Below are 26555 nucleotides of genomic sequence, written 5' to 3' on the forward strand. Positions count from 1 at the left end.
GTTCCCGAATTTGTTTCAAACAGGCCATGAGGTGTTGCTTAGAGATCTTATAGCCTACTTCATGCTGTCAAACAGGTTCTATTAGGTAATATCTTGCTTTACTACTAAGGCCTTTTTACTGCAGCAATTAGCCCTTAGCATGGTTGTTGAAATTGTACCTGGCTTTCTAAAAAATGGTTAATCATATTTAATTTTTCAACTAATGGAGTGTCGGGTTGAAGGCAAATAATGTTTCACATAGGACGAAGCTGCTTTGGGTTACTTTCTTTTCCCTTAAAGCTGCATTTTGTTTTCACCTAGGTTATCTTTAGCTGATAATAAAAGTTTTTTAAGATCTGAAACATTTAACAGTGACAAAACTTGTTTTTGCATGATTAGGATTAATTGTTGCTTTTCTTTTTTCAGTAAAAGTGTCTCAATTAAACCATGTTTAAGATTTTTGTGATGATACCATGACACTATGAAACCTTGTTTGGCAAAAGTTTCATACTGGACCATTCATAAGACTGAGCCTTTTTGATATCATTCAGAAAAGTCAGGTATGAATTGACATAAACTTTAAACACATGAAATGGCAAAGGGCAGGAATGACAAGCACTCCAACCGGTCAGGTTAGACCACATGAGTAAGATTTATCAAACACACCTGATGTGACCTTAAAAATACTGTGTACATGTGAACTCTAGCTGTCGTTGTATAGGAAAAGCTTTTTTAAAGATGTTTTATTTGTTGTAAATCATAGCTTTTTTAAGTTAAATTTGATGACAAACAGAGGCAGGAAAGGCCCAAAAATCTAACTCATTGAACTTCTGCAGTCATACAGAGAGTTCTACTGACAATACACAGAGCTGTTCTGTGTTTGTTTACTGTATATGATATTTAGATACAGTAATTGGGTCCTTGGGGTGGAAATGTCTTGTGGATCACAAACAGGCACAAATATTCAAGAAAAAAAAAGTACCGTTAACACATCAGGACGAAGAACATTTCGAGGTTTCTTCGGGTGGTAAAACTTTTACTACATAGAGCTGTATAAAGAGGTGATACTGAAAAATCATGGACAGATGAAGCAACCAAGAGCCATAACGTGTGTTCAATATAACCCAATTTTATACCCCTTGGGAGTAATGTGGATGAACACTCACAGCTGAGCTACAAACTGTATCAGAAGTACGGCTGTTAATAATGCATGAATCTTTCCGGTGGGGTCCTGGTGGAGAAGGACCGGAGTCTCGGACGGCCGAGCCCTAATGAAGCTGGGCATGTCTGCCTCACTCCTCTGCCAAAAAGTCATGAATAAACATCAGCAGGCTAATTAAACTCATATCTGGCAATCTTACTCGCCAGTAAACAAGCGGCAGAAAGGGGGCTCTCGCACACACTCACAGGGATTTAGTGGGAACGTAGGAATGGTAATACCAGGCCTTCACTTTCTGTTTAGCACAGTACAGTATGCACTCTGGAGATAAACAGAGGACACTGATAAAAAGGAGAAAAAAAAAGACATAAACAGTTAGGAAGAAAATGAAATCCTTGACCTCATTATTTCCCAAGTTTAAACTTACTGGGAATCTAATGTATGGTGTTTCTGAATCACAATATTTCCTTCTGTTGGTTTAAACTATATTTAAAGAAGAACAGGGATATACAAGAAAATAGTGTTTTGATGAAAATAGTCTTCACAACAGCTCAGATCCAGCATAATTAATCCTTTATCAGAACTTTCATATATTCTGGGTGTTTTATTTGGATTTAATGTGATCGACAAGGAAAGTACCGTAGTACTGTACATAACTGTGAAGTGGAAAAAAAAACCGATTAATGGTTTACATTTTTTTCTTTTTGGTCCTTTTTTACTGCACCATGTGTTTCGGCATTACTTTCTTGCAAATAAATTGACACACACCTAGAATACAAAAACTCATTAATGTTCCATTAATATTTCTATTACTTATACTACGTTACTTTTTAAATGGTTTTCCTTTATCTTCTCAGTCTAAAATTTCACTCTAGCAACATATCAGTGCAGTTTATTCATAGGAAACTGGAATTCCTTTAGAAAAACTCAGTATTGTATTAAGATCGGGTGGCCTGATAGAGTCTTTTTAAAACATTTACACGCTGTTGTGTTCCCTCCACAGCCTGTCACTGTAACCTCCATGCCAGACGGTGCCGATTCAACATGGAGCTGTACAAACTGTCGGGGAGGAAGAGCGGAGGAGTCTGCCTCAACTGTCGGCACAACACAGCAGGTCGCCACTGCCACTACTGCAAGGAGGGTTACTACAGAGACCTGTCGAAGGCAATCTCACACAGGAAGGCCTGCAAAGGTATGGGGCCCGTTTCAGTCTATTACTGTGAGTACTGTTGGCCCCGTCAGTAAAGTTTCACAATGTGTGTGAGTGTGTGTATATGTGTGTGTGTGTGTGTGTGTGTGTGTGTGTGTGTGTGTGTGTGTGGTTATCCAGAGACTGATGGAATGAAAAACAGCTTTTACCAAAACCTTTATCAAAGTAGCAAAGAATGACTTTTACAATCCATTTATGACACCATTTACTTGAAACAGTATTACAATATTACCATTTCACCTGATGAGTGAGATTTTAGAAGAATAATTTTAATTCCTGAACCAGCTCTGTCCCCTTCAGTCAACAAAGATAAGCTGGGGGATCTTTTGAGATTGTGGAGGTCAGGGTGGCATTGGGTGGGGTCAGCCTGGGCATTCCCTCATCGACAGAGTTATTTAGCTTAGTTTGAGCGGAGTGTGGGGATGACGGGACAAGCAAAACAAACAGAGCAGGGGCACTAAGTGATCCCCAGTGAGGACGAAAGATGAACGAGAGAGAGGGGAGAACACTGGAACAGTTGCGAGAAGTCAGGATTGGAGGGGTTCAATTCAAATTTAATTAAATTCAAAGATACTTTATTGATCCCCGAGGGGAAATTAGAATTCCAGTACAACCCATCCAAACATACATCATGACACAAGACAAAGGGGGGGACGGGTCACCGAGGCTTTGCTGCCCACTCACAGGCCCTGCCCTTGCTAGATGAGAAAAGAGGTCACATTAGGTAAGTTGCAAAGGAATGAAGGATGGGAGGAGGAAGGAGGAGGGGTGAGGGGGACGCACCCCTACACAGGTGTGCTCACAACTCACCACTGAATGAATCGCCTGCCACCAGCCCTCACCATGGCTAATAAGGGTCAAAGACAGAGAGGTGGAGGAAGAGGAAGAGGTGGGGGGGAATGTGTTTTCTCACCTCTCCTATAGCTGTGGGGAAAGATAACAGGAGCCCAATCTCTGCACAAACAAGCCAACCTCCTGCACACATACACAATAAACGCATACCTGCTTGAGGATTTCAGAGCCACCGCCTCTGAAGGCGCCCCGCAAAGAAATATTAGCTCCCTGCTGACAATTTAAGCCTGAGTTTTCTTTTGTCACTCAGCAGGAAGTAAATAAATAAACCGGCCCATCAGTCAGTTTGACGGACATCATGTTTGAGCAGTAAAACATCAATGACACAACTTGAAGAATGTTATGTTAGTTTAGATGGATCAGGTCTAGAGACTAATCCAGCTCTAGAGAAGAAGATGTTCCTCCTTTTCAACCTTTTTCTGCTAGAAATTCAAATTTTTCTGGCTGTCTGATACGCTTCATGCCTCTGAGACAGAACATTTATAACGCAGGGGAGCATCACCTGCATTGCACTCGGTCTCATCAGATTCCTTGCATTCTGCAAGCATATCAGGCACATTTCCTTTTTTTATTAATAACACAATTCTTTAGATTTATCCACCCTCAGCTCAGTCACTCATGAGAAATATTCCTAAGGTGATTTTTAACACCTTCTGTGGCTTTGGGCCTATTCTTCTGTCGGCCAGGAATGCAAACACACCATTCATCACGACGGGACAGAGTGTATTGTTAACCCCTATCCTCTGCTGTGTGTTGCAGGACAGCTTGTAGTTGTTGTGTGTTACGTGTTAAATTCCTGCCTGGTGTGTCCAATGTGTGAGACCTTCAGCATCTCAAGACTCACATTAACTGGAGTTTTGCTCCTAAAAGTTCGAATGTTTATGGTCCTGCTGTGATTTTATCACTACAATAAAATAAAACAAAGTCTGTCAAGGTGTGGCCAAAACAGATTGGATTTACTCTATACCTAAAACATACCAGAAAGAATAGAAATAAAGTCTTCATCCGCATATGTGAAGGCTTATATAATTTAGAATATTAATTAGTTAAATTATTATTATGATTTCATTCCTTTTTTATTTTATGTCTGGCCAAGTTGTGGTTTGATCATAAATTAGCTGCAGGTTATTTATTACATACCAGACCGATTATCTAGTCATCAGCTATGTTAAGGACTTTTTTTTCAATTTGAAGCTTTACCTAATTTACATTTTTAATCAGCAAAATTAAATGATATGATTTCTTTTTATTTATTTATTTATTTACTATATACCAGGCAGAACGTAATCAAACCAGTCATTAGCATAAGTGAGATCTTTTTGTTTCGCAATTTGAGGCATTACATCATGTAGATTAATCTGCTAATTGGTCTGACTTTACCTCTCTTTATTTATTTCGTATTGAAGTTCAGATCAGAGGACAAGTTTACTGTATTATTTATTATCAAATAGCATAAAAATAAATAAGTGAACAAAATATATGTGGTTTCTTTGTCAGTTGATGCCTTGCAGAGTACAGATAGCTAATCTGCCAAATAATCTGATTTATTTGCTTTTTTTAGTGCTTGATTAAGATCTGATTTGAGGTAGTCATCAGCATAACTGAGGACTTTTTTTTCATTTGTAGCTCTAAATAATTAGGAGGATTATTTGGCCAAATTATCTTTTTTATGCTTACACATTTTATGTATTTAATGTATGTCTGATAAGGTATAAATAAAGCAGTGGTCATCGTAAGTGAGGATTTTCTTTGACATGTCATGCTTTACATAATTTGGATGATTAATATGTCAAATAATCTGATTTTATTTCTTTTCATTACACGGTGAAGTTGTGATTGGAGGAAACGTTTACTGTGGTAATATATACCAGATAGAATGTAAAAAAGTAATCATCAGCATAAGTGAAATCTTTTGCTATTTGAGTCTTTCCCAATTTAGATTATAATTCTGCCAAGTTATATATATTGTTTTACTTTTTAATCATTTACTGTTTTTATATGCACTGCAAGTTATGCAAATAATTTAGTCATCAGCATAAATAAATATATATATATATATATCTGACATGAATAATCTGATAAAATTATCCTATAAAACAACATAAAGAATGTGGTGTTAATTTCAATTTCATCTGTATTCAAAGAGTAATCTAACTATGGAGATATTTAACTGTCCTTGGCATAAATGTTCCTCTTTTCAATTTTCCTGCTTTTAATGTGTTTTGTAGTTGCTTTTCCCTGTTTTCCACACAGTTTGGAGCCAAAGCAGAACGAAAACACTTTACACAGAACAAATTCACAGAACAAGACAGGAGTGAAAGTTCATACAGGGCTGCAATAAAATTGCCCCAGCATGTCAGCTTGATGGAGTATAGAACCACTGATCACCAACATAGAAATTTGTTTTCAGAAAGGTCCAATTACTAACTTGATGTTAGGGAATATCCTGACAAATCAGTCCTGACGTGAAGTCAGCGAGTCAAAAGCTGTGAAAAATATGACTGGTATGTACACCTGACATCTGGAGTGGAAGGATGTGGAGTATGTGCATCTGGATTTATGGGTTGGCTTCGGAGGACCTATCCACATATTAAAATATTAGAAGTTTCGAGATGATAGGCTGAATAGGTTTGCCTTTTTTGATATGGTTTCAAACTGAATAAAATAAATATTTAAAAAGGAAAAAAATCTTTGCATCCAAAGCCTCGGTAGAATCTCAGCACCATTCTCGGATATGGTTTAAAATAATGTTATTGCTTTCGGACAATGATAGTCCCGCGGGCTTGCAGCCGGAGCGTGGTCACGTCATACTCTCATTAGAAGCGATGTAAAAAGTTAAATCCTCTCACCCATACTTGGGATATATTTCCTCCTTCACGTTTGCAGTCGCCCCTCACCGTAGTGAAACATAAACAGATTTCATCATTGTTTAAGAAATCATCGGCTCACCCCAAATGGTTTTGTTCAATTTAATCTATGAAATTTGCCAGAGTGCACGCACCTCCCACCTCTCTCCCGGCCCTGTGTGATTATAAGCAAACACTGTCCACATTCAACCAGGGGATATGGTTACATCAAAATGGACTTATAATAAAGGATCTGTGGTAATTACCCCAAGATGACAAATGACATGAAGCATGGACGGGCTCCTTTGCCAGTCAAAACATTTTTTTGTTAACTAAATCTGATGCATTACTGGTAAAGAATTTAAAGATCATTGTATTACATGGTCTCTTTGCTGGTAAACAAAGATCCACACACTGCTTTTTTCCTGTGTTGGACACCTTCATGCCCTGGAAAATTCCTGCCTCAGTTTAACCACATCGTAATTTAAGATAATTTGATAAAACCAAAGCCACAAAACTACTTTCATGCCCACTCTTCAAACAGTGTGAAAGCTGCAGCTAAGTGACAGCAATTAAGAGGTTTTGGTTATTTATTGAAATCAAAAAGAGAAAGCTCTGTGCCGTGTGACTCACCAGAAAGCAAGGGAGCGCAGCGGTAACATAATCCCCTCAGAAAAGCGCCCCATTTCCATCGGAGGCCGCAGCGAGTTGAGCACGAGCCCTGCCTGGTGGTTGAGTTTACTGCCAAGACTGGGAACTTCACCCCTCATTGAGTTAGAGGGTACACTCGGATCAGTTTTCGGTGAGGTCTTGCTTGTGTTTTGACTGCTTGAAGCCACGGATTTATACACACTGAGGAGATTTGACAGATAAATAACTGTTTGGTTAGAAAAAACTATGATAATCAGACTGAAAATAAGCAAATCATGAACAACTGTTTTGTGATCTGGAGACCTACAACTCTTCAGTTATACGTTTTTATGATTTCTACTTATCTGATTTTAAAGGTTAAATGATATTGAATCAAACTGACAACTAGGAATTTACTTTAAGAATTCTTTAAAATCTGTTGCCTACTATTGTGCCAACATTTTAACTTTACAACCATGAAATTCAATATATGTTAAAGGGATTTTATGTGATAGGCTGACACAAAGTAGCTTGTAATTATGAACCAAAACACAGGATGATTTTTGACTTTTATTTACACATAAAACTTTCAAAATTGCAATGTGAAAATGCATGTGTTCAGAGTAAGGCACAGTGTTACTTTTCACCATGCTCTGTTGTTTTGCATGTAGTAGCCAGAGCTACAAAGAATGGTTTAGATCAAAGCACATTCCTCTGTAAGAATGGCCCAGTCAAAGTCTAGACCTAAATCCAATTGAGAATCTTTAGCAAGACATGATTGTGTGTTTTAATCAGAATGAAATACAAAATAATTCCTCATTTTGTAGTAAATTTTTCGATTTGAGTAGATTGTTTTTTTTTTTTTTTACTTTCTTCTTAGTTGATTTCAGAACTTTTGCAACTTTGGTAGTTTTTTATTTTCAGCAGATATTTAGATGTTTCCAATCAGAACAACAGAGATGTGCAAAATGTGCAATATCAACATCCTTCACAAAACAAGCTCCCATCCAAGATTTCGAATTCTCAGTAACCAAAACAAAGCACTCTGTGGCCATGTACTGTTATCAATTAAACATTGAAGTTGTCACAGACAGAAAACAAGCTGTCCTTTACGTTGATGCGTTTTTTTCTTTCTTTTTGCTTCCTACAGACATTTCAGGGAGGAGCTGAAATCTAATTGTAATCTAACACAGACTCAACTCAACTGGCTTCATTCCAGGGCCAACAAATTATTTTTACTGGCACACTGAGCCCAAACCAGAATGGGGAATGCAGCTCAGACTTCAAACACCAAATTTATGGTGAATGACTGGCACATGGTGAAATCACACATTGCCTGCTTTTGGGAACATCTCCATACCCCATTCTTCATGCTTTTATGTGCAACTACTGGCAGGAAGAGACAGAACCCTTGCATTTGTATTGTACAAAATATCAGCTCTAGATCTTGTACTTGTACCTAATCTTAGGACAAAAAGTGAACCTTCCTCTCTGGTTCCTGTATCTCCCAGAATCATCTAGAATAGTAGCACTAAGGCAGCCACTTAGCTGTTTAAGTGGACACACCTTATACTCTCACTCACACCTCTAAAGTGAGTCAGTCATTGACACAGCAGCTGTGTCATCCAGCCAGAGAGCGTCTGACAGGATGGAGAGTCGTTCACTGAGGCAGACCAAAGGTGATGAAAGAAAAGGAGGCGAAGAGCTTTCCACCTGCATGCCATGTGCTCCGCTTCTTGATTCACTAGCAGGCTCAGCTCCGACCGCAAACTCCCTCTACCCCCCTACATCTCCCCCTTAATTTACTGGCCTAAAGACGTGCCGCACCAATCTAAACGCTGCTCAGTGAGCTTCCCAATAGTGCATGTGTGTGTTTGCTCAGTTTGCCTGACCGTGCTCAATGAAAGTGGTAACAGATTGGTCTGATGTCAGTAGGAGGCACACAGTTTGAAGCAGGACTCTAATGAATGTGATAAGAGGAGTGAACAGCACACACACAGCAGGGACTGATAAGAGCAGCCAAAGGAGCGGAAGCACAGGAAACAAACAATAGAGATAAAAAAGAGAGAGTTTTATAGAGAGGAAGGGGCCTGCTGGAACGCAGACCCCCTCCACAAATCCCAACCCGGAGGACAGACTGCATTCAGTCATAGCATTCAGTTGATAATGAAGCAGAATAGTAGTTTGAAAAATGTTTTAGAACAAGTACCATCTCAGGAGCCAATTACCAGCAAACTCATACAAGCTTTTAGAAGAGACGTACAACAGAACTTGGACTGTTCAGTTAGTTGTTTTCTTTCATAAAAACAGGAAAAAGACAAAAAAATATGACTCATTGGCTGTTCATGACTGAAAGAGCTTGTTTCACGTTGTGTTGTATTTTTTAGAAGTTGAATATTTTCACTTCCAAGTTTAAGAAAAAAGAAAACAGAAGTCATGAGAAGTTGGAATTCCGAGTGGGGAAAGTCTGAAGTTTTCCATCAACCCCAATCAAAAAATAAACGGAGTTAAAAAAAAAGACATATATCGGCTAGGACTGCAAAAGGTCCTGCGATAAATCTCTTCTAATATCTCTTTTCAAAGGGAGAACAGTCTAATGAAGTTTCTGTCGGCATGTGACTTCAATGTCTCCGCATCAGTTCTCCCTTTTGGAAGTTGTACCCCCATTTCATACTTGTGTGTCCCCTCTATCTTTAATTTTGAACATAGAAAAAAAATACTTAAATCATGATGTATCAGTTAATTTTTAAGTATTTCCAGAACTTTAAAAAAATCATAAAATCCAATTGTATATTATTTTCAGAAACCTTTGTATTACTCCCTATTCCCACTTATTTAGGTTCTGATCCCCAATGACTGCTGATTTTGATAAAATATGAGAGATTAAGATCAGACCAGAATAACTCCCACCTTCTGACGATATATATGGAGTTTATACAAGAATTCAGAATGAAAGACTCACCTTCACCGTCTCCACCTTCCAATGACTCTTCTGTGCGTCTCCCGGCCTTCCAATCAGCATCCTGTCCGTCTGATCCATCATCCAATCACCTTCCGATGCCTTGTTTTTAAAGGACCTTCAGCTGTGTTCCTCCTCGCCTGTCAGCTGAGCTCATCCCTCCTCCACTCCACCTCCACCATCTTCCTCCACATCTATTCTGGCTTCCTCGCTCCCTGGCTGCCAATCCACCACCAGTGTCGGATCAGGGGGAAGACATCTCTAAATCTAAGCCTTACAAATGTTCATCTTAGCTCATGTCATTCTCAGCATTCATGTCTTCCTCCCAGGTCCGAGCGCCAAAGAAATAACCATGTAATTTCATATCATTAAAACTTTTCTAATTGCCATCCCTTTCTTTGGGAAACCTTTACTCTGTTTGTAAAAATAGGCTATTCTTAGTTTTCCCAAAACATTGCTAAAATCTTAACACCCCTAAAAAATGCACTTTGGAATATTTATATCTCATCGGTTCTTTCACTCACACAGTACTAAAAGACAACCTTCAGTGAGCATGCAGCAAGTACAAAAAGTCCAGATAAATACATTAATATTAACTTTTTTGGCTACTAGTAGTTAGCATGGTCAATGAGATCTATACAAATTTAAAACTCCTACTGATTGTTTTAGAACCGGAGAATGGTTAAATTGGGTTTAATGACATCCGCAGTTTCAAGATTTTAGACAACAGGTAGCCACCAGTACTTGTTCCTGGTTCGCTGTGATCTGCTGCAGCTCATACTGAGAGATCCCCACTTCTCTTTTGAAATGTTTCTCGTAAAGCAAAGATCGCTGGGCTTGAACAACTTATCTTTTTGGCTCTTGTTGCTCATTAGCCCTACATCAGTCTGAACCTTGTTGTACTTACTTTACTAATAATTAACTCCAGCATTTTGTCTAAGTTCCACTAAAACAACCCAAGAGCTGCTCGTTGTACTTGTGGCAAAGTTTGAGAACCATAAACATAGTGTTGCATTACTCTGTAAGTTTGTCTCCTAAACAGCCTATTGAATAGCAGCAGTATCACTGGCCTGGTCAAAGCAAAGATAAAAAACACTTTTCATTTGGACACGTCAACTTTTCTTAAAATTATTTAATTCATGCAGTTACATAATATTAGCTTCTCCGAATCAGATTACACAGCTTCATCAACTCAGGCCACATACAGTAGAGATCCCTGGAATTTTAAGCATGTGGACAGACTTCAATATTAATATCTTTTGACATTAATACATATTAAAGAATGACTTCAATCCAAAGGAATGAACTCTGTGTTTTTGAAGCTGTAATTCTGTATGTGGGCTGAACAATCAGGTTCTTAAAAAAACTAAAATGTACAGAGGTCAGATCAAAAATACAAAAACAAAGAGTATTAATTCGGCTGCAGCTCTGAAAGCCCTCAGAGTGACATGTGACACAACGTAGAGGAAAAATCTGACGGCAGGAGGGGGGTGGGGTAACAGCGAATAAGGCTGAAAGTTCTAACATCACAGGCTTTCTGGGAAATCAGCAGAAAATAAAACGCTTATGGGGTGAGGAATGGAGTGGTTGGAGTTTGGTGATGAACGCTTTTTGGTGAAAATGGTGAGACATTAAGAAGTCAGCTCTGGTTTGAATTTACATTTCAGACTGTGAGGAGGACCAAGAGTTATTTATATCCCAGAATAGATGAAAAGAAACTTTTGTAGCACTACTTTCAAACCTGACTGGTCTGGGTGTGAAATAAATAAATGGGGTTGGATTAGGCTGAGGAATTTAGACATGATTACATTCCTGGAGCATATGCGTTAAATAGACCCACCAACACCCTCCCACCCACCAAGCAGTTTATGGAGGAAGAGTGAAGGATGTCTTGGGCTCTTGTTCAAAGTCTGACATCGATCATAAACAGGCTATCAGGATTATCCCCCATTATTTGATCATTTTGATAAACATGCTGAAGTTTTTCTTGGCACCCAGAACTCACCAGCCATACACAAACATGTTTTTGCCTTAATGTGCTTAATGTGATCCTGATGTTGCTGTTGCAACAAACACCTCCATCATGTCTGTAAACCTTTGTGAATGGGATGCTTCTGCAGTCTTGTAGTAACACTGGTTGTGTTGGATCTGCCTGTGTGTGAACGCCTCCACCATGTCTCTCACCGCCCTGTTGTCTCCGCCACACCGATGCTGTGTACCCACCTGCACTCTTTTTGTATAGTCAGTGTTAGTTCCCCCACTCCCACGTGTTTATGTGTGTGTGTGAGTGTGTGCGTGTGTGAGTGTGTGTGTGTGAGTGTGTGCGTGTGTGAGTGTGTGTGTGTGTGTGTGTGTGTGTGTGTGTGTGTGTGTGAGAGACCACTCACTGTGCCTCTCTTTCTTCCTCTGTTTCCTCACAGCATGTGATTGCCATCCTGTGGGCGCTGCTGGCAAAACCTGTAACCAAACCACAGGACAATGTCCCTGTAAAGACGGCGTGACTGGTATCACGTGCAACCGCTGCGCTAAAGGCTACCAGCAGAGCCGCTCGCCCATTGCCCCCTGCATAAGTACGTGGAACCAGCCTACATTATGTTAGGACACAAACTTGCCTAACTCTAGCTCTTAAATGGATAGTTCAGGATGTTTTAAAATAAGGTTCTGTTTAAATGTTTTAAGCAGTTAATATGTTGAAATCACAAGATATTGCTTGAGGTGCAGTCAGTTAGTGTGAAATCAGATTAGCTGTCTCTAGCAGCTAGTCCGAGAGGGCCCAAAACCAAAACAGACATCTATCATCTTGAAACAAGTCCGATCTGACAAAAATGAAGGTTTATGGGAATTCTGTTGATGAACCTTAAGGGTTTCAGTGTCATTCAAATTTTTATTTGATTTTCTTAGTTTTAGGCCACAAAATGTCAGAAGTCTCTTCAGACTGTTTATTAGAAAATCATTTCCAGTTCATCTAGATATGGCTAAATTTCTACATTGAGGCTCTGATTCATTTCTTATTTAACTTCCACCAGCCCTTTTTTCAGTTTGAGATTTGGACTGGTGGCTATCATTCGTTCCATGAAACATTAAAATGTTCTGAAAAGCCTTAAATTTAATGATGTCAATATAAGGCCAAAAAAAGACCTGATCATGGACAGATTTAGCAGATTTCCTAACACTGAGTTTTTTGTAGGTCTTAAATTTGATCTAGTTATTCCTCCAATTTCTATTTCTTTACTTGCTCCATGGGTTTGTTTATTTATTTATTTTTTTACCTTCTTTTAATGTTTTTTAGGTTAGAATTGTTTTATTTAACGTACTGCAACTCGCAGTGTAATGTCAAAACTATAAGGCCCACATATACAGGGAAAACATCTTGTCTCTGTCCCTAGTCTGTAAAATGTCTTAAAATGTCTAAATTTGAGCTTACTAAAATGTGCAGAAATCCTGACTTTTATAAAATGTTGTCACGTGCGCATTGGTTGGTTATTTACACAGAAAGCACTGAAATGGAGGTTGGAGATGGCAGAAAGCTTCCTGCGTGACATTGAGAATGAAAACATGGCACGCATTTCCAGTCAAACTGACTCTAAAATAAATGTAAAGTGGTGTAAAAAGCAAAAGTGTTATATCAGTTTTATTCATTTTTAACCTGCCTTACATTTCTATCAGAAAGTTAATATGACCAGAAACAGTTTACTTTTACAGTTTTCAGCAAGTGTTTCAAGCAAGAAGATTCTTGGTGGCGCACAGCCTCCTACCTCCATATTCGGTGTATACAGTCGTTGTTTTCTATGTAAATAAGCAGCCATTCCAAATGTGTCAACAGTTAAAAACGTATGATACAGTGTCGACATAAACCACTGTGAGGATTTTAAGATCTGAGTAGTTTTAAGAGGGAAGTCTGTTTCGGTATTGAGTCCTTTCAGACTTGCTGTTAGCTTCAGCTTCTAGGACCCACTAAACTACATTTATGCTAAATGAAGACTCAGGTAAAATGATAACTCCTTCTAACCTTACAAAACAGAATCACCTGAATCTGTAACACCCTACAGTATAGGCCTACACACATATACATATCCAAAACACTCAAACAATCCAACATTTGCTGCAAATCCACATGTGCAGTGAGAGTATCCCATCCTTGTCACCAGACAAGTGCTTGGTGTCCATCTTTCGGATTTCCTACCGGAAATTCTGCATGTCTAAATAAACACACCATTAAACTACTGAATTGTTGTAGCACAAGCATCCAAGCTCTATAAATCAAAATGATGGCCCTGAGCTTTAACACCAGCATCCTAAAGAGGCTCAAACTAACTAAATACAAATTAGATGATATCAATAACAGCTAAGAAATGACCTGATGTTGAAACATAGTATTGAAAAAGACTCAGGTTATTTGGTAATCTTGCCATTTTAAGATACAAAGTTCTTGGCATTAAAATCTGACGTGTTAAATTTGATATAAAAATGAGTGCATCCCCTTGTTACTCTTGTAAAGCTTTACTGGCTTTATTTTTAATAGATCTGTACTATAGCTCAGAGATTGTGTACACTAGCCAGTGTTGTCAGGCATAAATCTACATGACACAATAACAGAGAGGCAGGCTCAGTGTTCTAATATCACATGGCGCCTAATAATCGAAGACTGTTGCACCTTGGGGCTTCCGGTCCTTATATTTACTCAGCGATTGTTTTATTGTCATCAAACGGTCAATAGAAGTGAACAAACAGTGTGTGGGATCATTCTCCAGAATGATATTTAGAAATGCTGAAAATTAGAGAAAGGTCATTTCAGTCCCAGCTTATTTTCGAAGTCAGCCGAAGTAAAAAAAGACTGCATAAAATCAAGATGTAAAATCAAGGCATATTCTGGTTTTATAAAGTTTCTATTTCAGAACCTTCAGAAAATTCTGTTCCTCTAGTTTAAAATCCTTTCCATGTAGAAATCTGCATGTCAAATGAAGAAATCCTAAGCATATTATAGCATATTGATCTTTGCTGAAGATTTATACATTTTCTAACACTGAGTTTACTCCAACTGTATAAAGCAAGGAGCAACGCCCCCCACACCTGTTAATGTGCACTGCAAGTCAGTTGGATTAAGAAGGCCACTACACTTTTTTGTCACAAAAGATAAATGTGGTAAACTTGGAAGCTAAAATAGTACTACCCATCAGTCTTAATAAGGTAAAGGAGGCTTTAAACTCCAATTAACTCCAGTTAAAATGTCATGCTGGCTTCTGGAGCAGATAGCCTGACTAACTAGCCAGCTACTATCAGCTTGTTATACTCTCGGTGTTACTCTATAAGAGCTGAATGGTAAAAAGGTATAATAATCTGAACACTAAGCACTTTAAAACTGTTTCTGTGTCAGAATCAAAATAACATATTATATGGTATAGATGACATTACTCTAACTTTATCAGTCAGTGTGTTTGGCAGCAGTAGAAATGATTGGTGATTATGTGTTTTAAATAAAAGCAATTAAATCATGTTTTACATTGGATATTAAATCTTATAACAGTGAACGTTTGGTATTTTGTAGTTAGGGTCATCATACTGTGGGAATCTCATACAAAGTATACATAATTCATATGCAAAACCTTCACTGTTGCACACCTTTTCCCTCAGTGTGTCCACGTTCTTTCTATGCATGTGTCTATGATATGTCTTCTTTAGTCATCTTGTTTCTTTTGACATAAGAGCCATGGTATTTTACCTATGCATGGTTTCCTTGTGTGCAAACGTCATACCCGGATTTTTTGACAAAGAGAAGCATGTCTAGCTCTGCTGTGTTTTACCTCTGGCCCTTGGCTTAGAGTGTAAATTGATTAAACCCAAAGTCTAAACATTGGCAAGGGTTATCCAGTTGTGCTGAAGTGGTCAGGTGTGTAAGGACAACTCTTGGAAGACTAAGCAACAAACAGCTCCACTTGTGCCAATGCATTAAACTCAGGAAGGGGTTTGAATCACTGGCACCAGTCATGGTGGGAGGACTCTGAAAAACCATCACTCATAACGTCACATTAGGTCACTCCCATGTTGAAATGTTTATAAAGAACATCCTTACTTAAGGTTTCACCTCACTGAATTAGACATGTGATTCTCACAATAAGACATCCTTAAGTAAAAACTCCAGTTTCATGGGATCTTTGGGTTTGTACAAAAATGTAAAATATGATTTTATTTTGCTTAAACCATAAAAACAACAATTATTCACACTGCTGCCATAAATATATAACATCTTATTAAATCAATAATATATATTATTGTGATTTTGAAACATAGACTTCAACCACTGGTTTTCAAACCTTTTTCCAAGTTTTCCAGTATGTCCCACGCTGACAGGTGTTTAAAAACTTTGCCAAAACAACATGTAGACTTTAAAAGGTGGTATGTCCTAGACACAAAGAACACAAAAAAGAAATCAAATCTTACTTAAATTTAAAACCGTTAATTGCCTGAATATATGTACAATATAAAAATGTGTGTTTATGTCAAGCAGATTCCAAATTAAGTAAAGATTGTTCTTTTAAAATAAAAACATACAATATATATATAGATTTAGGCATTGCAAATGATCAAATTTAGACATATTTGGCTATATCTCAGACTGCTGACAAAATTACAAAATGCTTCTAAAACAAAACTTTGCTATGTCTTGAAAATACATCAGCAGGTATTAGTGGAGTAGCAATATGCCTCCTTGGCTGTTTGCTGTCAAATTTGTGACAATAGTCAACAAGGGGGTAAGCTTTTTAGTTTCATTCACAAGTAAAAATTTCTAGGTTTCAATGTAAAAAATTAAACTGAAAAGTCAATGCTTTTGAATTTGGAAAGTTGGTTTCTTACTAATTCCAACCTCAGAATCCATTTTAGCTACATTTAAAAACTGTTTATTTAAACTCTTTTATCCCATTTAATCTTTCATACACATAATACTGTACATTTTTCCTTAGTGAACACATTTCTACAGTGTTTGAAAGTACAAAATGTGGATAGACAAATTATTTAGCTTGTATTGCTAAGCAGTAGTTTACCTCTCAAACCCCACTGTTGACCACTTCAGTTTATACTGGGTGTTCTCAGAGTTTTGTCCACTGCACCTCCTATTTGAGAGGTACCTGAATATGCAAAGATCAGCTTGATCAACAATTCATATGTTTGGCTGTTGGTGTTGGATTTTTTTGTACAAGTACATCTCCAAACACAATATCTTGAGAATGTTCAATGTTGTTGGTTACTCACTTTAGTAATTGCAACTCACATTGTATAGATTTATATGCACATAGAGTAAAATATTTCAAGTCTTTATTTATTGTAGTTTTGATAGTTATGGCTTACAGATAATGAAAACCCAAAATTCAGTTTCTCAGAAAATTAGAATATTATGTGAGATCAATAAAAAACATAAAGGTGAGGCTTCTGAAAAGTATGTCATTTCTATGCAGTCAATACTTGGTCTGGCCTCCTTTCTCATGAATTACTGCATCAGTGCAGTGTGACATGGAGGCGTTCAGCCTGTGGTTCTGCTGAGGTGCAGTGAAAGCCCAGGTTGCTTTGATAGCGACCTTCAGGTCACGTGCGTTGTTGGGTCTGGTGTATCCCATCTTCCTCTTAAAAATACCCCATAGATCCTCTATTTAGTTCAGACCAGTTTGGTGGGCAGTCAAGCACCGTAACCACAGCATTGTAAAGGTACCAAACTGTCTCAGTTACCAGCGTTTGGTACCTTCATCAGTGTGGGCAGGTGCCATGGCCTGCTGGAAAAAAAAATCTAAATATCCATAAAGCTTGTCAGCAGAAAGAACAGTGGACCAACACCAGCAGAGTAAATGGCACCCCAAATCATCACTGACTGTGAAAACTTCACACTGGACTTCAATCGACATGGATTCTGTGCCTGTCCACTCCTACTCCAGACTCTGGGACCTTGATTTCCAAATGAAATGCAAACTTTACTTTCATCGGAGAATAGGACTTTGAACCACTGATAGAGTCACTTGACATGAGGAATGCGACATTTGTAGCCCATGTGTAGTATTTGTAGGTGCATAGTGGCTCTTGATGCGCTGACTGCAGTCTCAGTCCACTTCTTGTGAAGGTCTCCCAAATTGTGTAGGGTGTCATTACTGTCTTCTGGAGATCTTTCCAGTCAGCAGTCTTCTCCATGATTGTATAGTCTATGACCCAGACTGATAGACCATTTAGAGGATTGGGAAACTTTTGCAGGTGTTTCCAGTTAATTAGCTGATCAGGCTGTGACACCGTGAGTTTCCAATATTTAACTTTTTCAAGATATTCTAATTTTCTGAGACACTGAATTTTGGGTTTTCATTATCTGTAAGCCATAATCATCAAAATTGCAAAAAATAAAGGCTTTAAATATTTTACTCTATGTATGATAAAGTTATATTATATTTACGTTTTTTCACAATATAGTAATTTCTGGAGCTGTATACCAGTAATGTCGGTTGATGCTACATTCTACAGGAGGCATGCCCAATCTGGACTTAAAACATTTGACGATATGTGGTATTTCTTATGATAAAAGTGAAATAAAAAGCATTTCAAAATATATTACTCCATTACATCAGTTATACCACTAAACACCACGCAATTTTTGTATGCAATCATATTTTTGAGATATATTGATGATTTTTGATGATCAGATGGGACCAACAGTGGAAAAAGTAACATTTCCAACTATATTGTCAGGTTTGGGGTTTTACAAGCATTGTCAGTTAGAATTTAGCATGTTCGTAATAAATCACAGTTTTTATCACAATCAGATTTTTTTTCACCCTTCATGATATACAATAATGGCCCATCTCTATATGACACAAACCTGGGAGTAAAGAGTTAAACTGCATATTTTTGCACGTCTTTATCTAAGTAAATGCAATGATTTTGCAAAAAACGTTTTTTGGTAATTGTTTCACTAAAACATCCAAAGGAATACAAAGTTGTGGCTTGTGAAGGCAATTTAATATCATAGGGCTTTAATTTTTCACACATACTGTATAATAATAATAATATTAAAGTTTACATAGAGCTCCATCACACATTTTTATCATAAATATTGTGAGTAAAAACCAAAAACTTGTCTTTTAGGAAAATCAGTTTTAGCATCTTACTGCTTCAGTACATATTTGAACTTCTGCACATTAACACATTGTAGGCACATTCACAGGAAGCATATGTGTTCTGTATAAATGCATAAATCAATGTAAAATTGAATATTTTCTTGTTTCTCTTGTTTTCTGTGAGTAGAGATTCCAGTTTCTCCTCCCACGACTCCGTCCAGCATCACAGAGGAGCCGTCAGGTGAGTGCAGCTGAGCATTAGACATTAGTTTTAAATGTGTGTGTGTGTGTGTGTGTGTGTGTGTGTGTGTGTGTGTGTGTGTGTGTGTTTGTGTGTGTGTGTGTGTATGTGTGTGTGTGTGTTTACACATCAACCGTGCAGTAAAATATGTACAGAATGTGGTGGAAATGTGAGTAAGTCCAAATGGAATGTTTCACTACTTTCAGTTCCACTCTTGATTCCAGTAAAAAGTGACTGTTGGATAGATTGGATCCCACTTGCCTCTTCCCTCATTACAAGAAGGGCTCATGAATATTAAACCCATTAGCAGCAACCCTGGGATGTGCCTCCTTTAATCTCTCACACTTTCACAATTAATCAGTCTAACTGTGGCACAGTGGGGTGTTTTTTTCCCTGCATGGGAATGGGATTTTTCAGTTCGTTTGACTGAATGATACTTTATCGCCCCAAACTTCAGTGCTTTTCCAGTCCTCCTTCTCCAGGGTAGTGAGAAATAGATGGAAAGACTTTGATCTTGCAATGCAATAAGAAGGAATCCAGACAACTTTTATTTCATTCATGCTGTAGATGATTTCCTGTTCATGTATGGGTGCAACCACCATCATCAAGGCAGACAGGAAATTGGGTGGAAAGAGGAAGACATGCAGCGCAGGTCTCTGGGGTCGGGACTTGAACCCGGGACAGCTGCGTTGAGGACTGATGCCTCTGAATTTAGGTTGCCGCACCCTACTCTCCATACTTTGTACAACCCCCTTTAAGAGTTGGACAAGCCTTATAAGACCATTTGTCTACAGTCCTGGGTCCACTCTTTGTGCCCTATTACCTTTAGAATATTCTGTAGATTGTCTATTTGATTTGGTTCTGGGGCCTGCAATTGCCACAAAAAAAAGGTTGATTTTGTGTCATACAGTTCCAGTTAAAGTCCCAGTAGAGTTTATCTGACTCTACACGTTTACATTTGTGACAGTAGGACAGAATAGGCTCCCAAACATGGTTGAGATGTAGACAGCCTCTAATGGTTGTTATGGAGACTTGGACTTGGTGATCCCAAAATGCCACAGAAACAGTGAGGTTTAGAGTTGTTTTTTGTTTTACTTTTTTGAATGATCCTGCTCACTGTGTGCTGTGGTGTTAAATATAGGAGCTCATCCAGCCAGTGCTTAAAACAAGAAAAAGCCATGGATTGCTGATTAAAGGTTGAAAGTGTAATCAATCTAAAGGTCCTTTTATTTGAAAGGGATTGTTATTGACTTATCCATGTGTTTAATACTGATTATTATAAAACAAATGATCTAAAATGGCAGACAGAAATAAAAAAATGAATGCTTCCTAAACTGGGCCAATCTGTCCAGAACTTTTTCAGTGATCATTTTAATCTGACAAACCAATGGTGAATTGCTGTAAGGAAAGATTTAAGGGTTCTGTAATTCTAGAATGGACCGTGACCTTATTAGCTGGTTGAATTTCTGATCAGGTATTAATAGATTACATTTCCTTCACTGTCTTCTCCTTCACTGTACAAAACATGTTAAAACAAGGCATTTATTAGTAAAACATTCAAAGATTCCTTAAACTGGATGTTTTTTCTTGTTAAACAGGTTGAACAAATCCTCAGAAGTAATGTTGGAAAAAGCTGAGTCATCTGGCTCGTACTGTTATTTCCTCTATCTCCCTACGGGGGTCCCTTTATATATGCATGTGGGAGCATGCACGAGCGGCCTCAGCAGCTGCTGTCAGGCCCCTCCGAGGTCCCGAAGGTTCCCCACAGAGGCCTCAACTGCACACTCAGTATATTGCTTGTCTCTCAAACCCCCAGCTTCAACTTTCTTTTTAGTGTTCTCCACCTCCTTCGTCTCCCACTGTTTCACGCTTTGTCTTCAGATAACACTGTGGGTGGTGGGGCGATGGACTATGGGGGCTTTCTCTAGGCCCACTTGTCAGGAATTGGAAAACTATTGGAATTGGGTATTTCCCTAATAAATAAGCAAGTTAAGTGAAGGTAGAATACTGCATTTCTTATCATACAGAGCATTGCAAGATATTCATTTCCCTAGAACTCTCTGTCATATTTTGTTATGTTGCAACAACAAACTTCAGTTTGTTTGATTACGATTTTATATAATAGACCAACACAAAGTAGAAATTAATTGGCAATTGGAAGAAAAATCAGAGCTTTAAAAACTTTCACAATAAAAATCTGTAGACTGCGGCATACATACAGTATGTATTTAACCCCATTTACTCTGATACAACTAAATAAATCCTGTGCAACCACCTGCCTTCAGGAGTCACTTAATTAGTAAACAGGGGCCAACTGGCGTGTTATTTAGGGAGTACCCTAAAGACCAAGGAACACAGAAAACAGTTCAGGGATTATGTTGGGAAGAAACTTAAAGCAGCGTTAGGGTATAAAACAATATCCCAAATTTAGAATATTTTATAGAGCTCTGTTCAGTCCATCGTCTAAAAATGCATAACTGCAAACTACCAAGACATGGCCGTCCACTTAAGCTAACAGGCCAGGCAAGCTGCCATAAGGCCCATTCTAAATTTGGGGGAGCTGCAGCGATTTGCTGTTCAGGTGGAAGAATCTGTTAAGAGGACTATCAGTCATGCACTCCACAAGTCTGGCCTTTCTGGAAGACAAGCAGGAAGAAAGCCATGGCTACAAAGAAAGCTACAAGATGTCCTGTTTGCAGCAGAGGAAATAGTCAAAACTGAACTTGTTGGTCAATATGCAATCATTTCTATGGTAAAACACCATGCTGTCATGATGCTTTTCTTTAGCTGTTCTTTCATTGGTTTGTTGATCCCAAAGGCTGAAATCATGCAGGCTGTGAGCTGTAGCACCCCGAGGGAGACCTTGCAAAGCCAGGGGGCCCTTTGGCCCACCCAGGTTTGAGGTGTAGAGGATGCAAACATTACCCACAGAGCTTGTAGAGAGGGTTGAACAACAAACGTACCTCTGGTATTCCAGCGGCTGTGATATCACACCACATCTGATTGCAAACAGATGTGGTGTGTGTTTGTGTGTAAGGAGTTTTAACCTCACTTTTTAAAATCAGAGTCAATGCCAAAGCTGTACAGATTGTTTTTCAGATGCATGATAGTCACGCACAGAATTTAACGCAATGAAACCTAGGGGTGAATTCAACTTTAAACAAACCACTCATTATCCAGAAATAAGAGGGTTTGTCCAACAGAGGTGAAAGGGCCAAGTATGAAAAAAGGACGAGGAGGAAGTAACACCATAAGATCCATGACATAAAAGATGAGGTGGATGGATGTGAAGTCTAAAGCAGAGCGGAGACCTGGAACAAATGACAGAAGATCTGCGGCTCGAGCATGGAGTTTGAGACATATGAAGGGATGGAAAATACGAGCGTGAGACCAACAGCTGTGAGGCAGGTGTCTCGTTGCGCCTTACATGAAGGAGGGGAGTGAGGGTCTGCTTGGTTTGAGGGAAAGAAGGGAAGATGGAGTGGATATTAATTTGTCTCCTGCACCAGGGCTCCCCCCAACCCCTGTCGACCACACGGAGGGCTGGAATGCGTGGAGAATAGTGCCGATGGTGTGGCCCAGACAAAACACACATTGTGCTGGTGGGTCACGGTTGGTGTGGGTCGCCACTCCCACAGGTCACTACAGAGGCGTCTGCATGGCAACGAAATGTGGGGGAGATTAACCGCTGGTGACCTGAACTGTGGCCGCTCGGGCCTGTCAGGATGTTAGAGTAACTAATGATGATGAGGAGATGGAGAATTGGACTGACGATGATGATTATGTTCATATCCAGTGTGTGTGTGTGTGTGTGTCACGTATGAGGCTGGAAATGATCAGAATTTGTAGCGAACCCCTCCTCGGATTTTTTAGACATGAGTCTTTCTTCACACACCCTTTTCGGTTCCCTCAGACTCTGCGGCGCTTCTATCATGAATCTATACCACCACTAACTTATGTGAACATTTAAAGGTTTGGACAACAAATGACAGTAACCTGCCTAATCTGCAGAAAGCATAACAAAAAATAGGCACAGTATTAAATTTTCATAATTAACATATGACCACTGTATTGCTGGTATCTTGTGTTGTTATTGCATTAAAACAACTTGAATCTTTTCATCTTTGGTCATGTTGCAACCACAAACTTTGTGAATATTACCAGCTTTCTATGCGATAGACTACTTAAATGTTTTAGACAGACATTTTGTGAACAGCACACTTAAGGTCAAGCCACAGAATCTCAATCACATCAAAGTCTAGACTTTGACTAGGCCACTACTCAACCTTCATTTTTCAGGCTATTTAGAGGTGGGTTTATCGGTGAACCTTATACCGTCCAGATGCACAGAAGTCAACTGTGCATGAACTGATGGCTGGACTCCTTCAGGATTTTCTGGTAGAGAGCAGACTTCATCATTCCATCAATTACGGGAAGTCATTCAGATCCAATAAAGCAACCCCAGATTATCACAGCACCACCATCATGGTTGAATGTCTATATGATGTTATTTTTCCAAAAAAAACTCTAGTTCTTCACCTCGAGTTCGTCTTTGCTTTTGTCTATCCGGTTTGTTGCTTTTGTTTCTTGTCAGTATTTAAACGTAAATATGTAAGTATATATTAGTCTGAATGATAAAACATCAACACTTGCATTCAAGCTGTAGCCGCGGGTGATTTTTCTCTTACAGATTGGTGAAGTGTCCTTATCTCTTATAGAGATAAGTCACATAGCTGAGAAATAGACAAACTCCTGGTCTTTTAGAATGTAAAATAATTTATTCTCAATTGGGAAAAGAAAAGAATCAACATCAGATAGATAATTAGATTATTTAATTAATGGTGAAATATATTAGACAGATCTACCTGAATAACTATATGATTGTGTGATTTAAAATAGCGTTAATCTATTCTACACTATAGCAGTACAGCAGGGCTGTACGCCACCAGAAAGTAAAATCTCAAATCAGGAACTCCAACAGCTTCTTCTCCACTTGTTCCGTGTTAAAAACAAACCATCTTTACTCAGTGACAATACAGTGAGAAAAGAGGGTGAACGGGGGAGCTTCTCCTCTTCTCTTTTCCCTCTCTGTCTCTTCTTCCTGGACAGGATCCAAACTCACAACTTGAATGTGAGCAGCTCAGTGAGGAGCAGAGTAGAACAGTGCACAGCGGCTCCCTAGGCTCTATAATCTAATTACGTGCTTTATTTGCTGCAATTTGTTTCTCAATCAGTCTGGTTGAAAGAGAGTGCCCCCCTCCTGGGAGCCATCATTTACACCTCCTTGTTGTACCACTCCTGTTCCTCTAACAGTGCTCTCTCTCTATAGCTTTTGTCATACTTTGTATGAGGAGCCGTTTAATGTGTGTTGTAAGAGCTTTGTAGCATAGAACCTTGGACCTGTAACAAACATGTCAGGGCACCCTGTATGTACAGTTGGCTGGCTTCCAGAACAGCTCTGAATGTGACCTGAATGCTTTGACTGGTGAGGAACAGCTCAGTGTGTTTGACAGGCTAACCTTCATCCAGACTCAAACATTCCACCCACTCCTCACAGGAAAACACAAGGATGGCAGCATCATACTGTGGGGATGCCTTATTTCAGACCGTGCAGAAAAGGTCAGAGCTGATGGCAGTAAAAGCTGGTTCCACCAAGTATTGACTCAGTGGGGCTAAATATAAAAGAACTCCACACTTTTCAGCATGTTATTTGTAAAAAGTGTTGAAACTACAGGGGTGGACAATGAAACTGAAACACCAGTCATTTTAGTGTGGGCGGTTTCATGGCTAAATTGGACCAGCCTGGTAGCCAGTCTTCATTGATTGCACATTGCACCAGTAAGAGCAGAGTGTGAAGGTTCAATTAGCAGGGTAAGAGCACAGTTTTGCTCAAAATATTGAAATGCACACAACATTATGGGTGACATACCAGAGTTCAAAAGAAGACAAATTGTTGGTGCACGTCTTGCTGGCGCATCTGTGACCAAGACAGCAAGTCTTTGTGATGTATCAAGAGCCACGGTATCCAGGGTAATGTCAGCATACCACCAAGAAGGACGAACCACATCCAACAGGATTAACTGTGGACGCAAGAGGAAGCTGTCTGAAAGAGATGTTCGGGTGCTAACCCGGATTGTATCCAAAAAACATAAAACCACGGCTGCCCAAATCACGGCAGAATTAAATGTGTACCTCAACTCTCCTGTTTCCACCAGAACTGTCCATCAGGAGCTCCACAGGGTCAATATACACGGCCGGGCTGCTATAGCCAAACCTTTGGTCACTCATGCCAATGCCAAACGTCGGTTTCAATGGTGCAAGGAGTGCAAATCTTGGGCTGTGGACAATATGAAACATGTATTGTTCTCTGATGAGTCCACCTTTACTGTTTTCCCCATATCCGGGAGAGTTACGATGTGGAGAAGCCCCAAAGAAGCGTACCACCCAGACTGTTGCATGCCCAGAGTGAAGCATGGGGGTGGATCAGTGATGGTTTGGGCTGCCATATCATGGCATTCCCTTGGCCCAATACTTGTGCTAGATGGGCGCGTCACTGCCAAGGACTACCGAACCATTCTTGAGGACCATGTGCATCCAATGGTTCAAACATTGTATCCTGAAGGCGGTGCCGTGTATCAGGATGACAATGCACCAATACACACAGCAAGACTGGTGAAAGATTGGTTTGATGAACATGAAAGTGAAGTTGAACATCTCCCATGGCCTGCACAGTCACCAGATCTAAATATTATTGAGCCACTTTGGGGTGTTTTGGAGGAGCGAGTCAGGAAACATTTTCCTCCACCAGTATCACGTAGTGACCTGACCACTATCCTGTAAGAAGAATGGCTTAAAATCCCTCTGACCACTGTGCAGGACTTGTATATGTCATTCCCAAGACGAATTGACGCTGTATTGGCCGCAAAAGGAGGCCCTACACCATACTAATAAATTATTGTGGTCTAAAACCAGGTGTTTCAGTTTCATTGTCCAACCCCTGTATGTATACTTTTCCTTCTGCTTCACAGTTGTGGACTGCTTTGTTCTGTACTATCACATAAAATTCAAATAAAATACAATAAATTGTTGTATCGTAGCAAATTATGTAAATTATGTAAAGGTACACATTTAGCTCTATCCTGCTCACTAAAATAGAAGAAAAATCTAATTGAGCTACCAACTGAATCTAAATAAAGAATATTATTGATCAAACTAATATATATATATTTATACATAATTCCTGATTAGAAATATAAGCAATAAACCAAAATAACAAACATAAGAATGAACAACTAAGAACAAACTACTTCTACTGATAAGAATGAAATAATAAAGGAAAGCAGTCTTCTTAGGATTTTATCTGGTATATTAATAGCAGGAGGTGGAGGAAATTGTTCTCTCTCTTCCACATCCATTCTTATCTAGTTCCAAATCAGCACAGTAATGGAAGATATCCCACCACATGTCTGGGGAAATGTCAGCTCTGGGTTTTTGGATCTCAGGGAGCGAAGGATACAAGTCCAGCTCCTAACATCTCCCACGCTATTAAACGAGTCAAGGCCTGCCGTGTCCCTGAACTGGTCTGGTTGTTCT

The 26555-nt window shown here is 39.1% G+C and overlaps 1 protein-coding gene across 3 annotated transcripts in view; it reads left to right on the forward strand.

Annotated features, from left to right (window-relative positions):
- Positions 1-26555, forward strand: part of ntn1a (netrin 1a) — a 108247-nt gene that overhangs the window by 50563 nt on the left and 31129 nt on the right. For 2 of the 3 annotated variants that reach the window (XM_047364534.1, XM_047364533.1), the window contains exons 3-5: positions 2142-2357; positions 12056-12205; positions 18909-18962. In XM_047364534.1, coding sequence (XP_047220490.1) covers positions 2142-2357; positions 12056-12205; positions 18909-18962 — 420 coding nt within the window. The remainder of the gene's footprint in view (positions 1-2141; positions 2358-12055; positions 12206-18908; positions 18963-26555) is intronic. The other variant, XM_047364535.1, reaches the window with a different exon arrangement.

This window comes from Girardinichthys multiradiatus, chromosome 5 (assembly GCF_021462225.1).
Source record: "Girardinichthys multiradiatus isolate DD_20200921_A chromosome 5, DD_fGirMul_XY1, whole genome shotgun sequence".
Taxonomy (NCBI): domain Eukaryota; kingdom Metazoa; phylum Chordata; class Actinopteri; order Cyprinodontiformes; family Goodeidae; genus Girardinichthys; species Girardinichthys multiradiatus.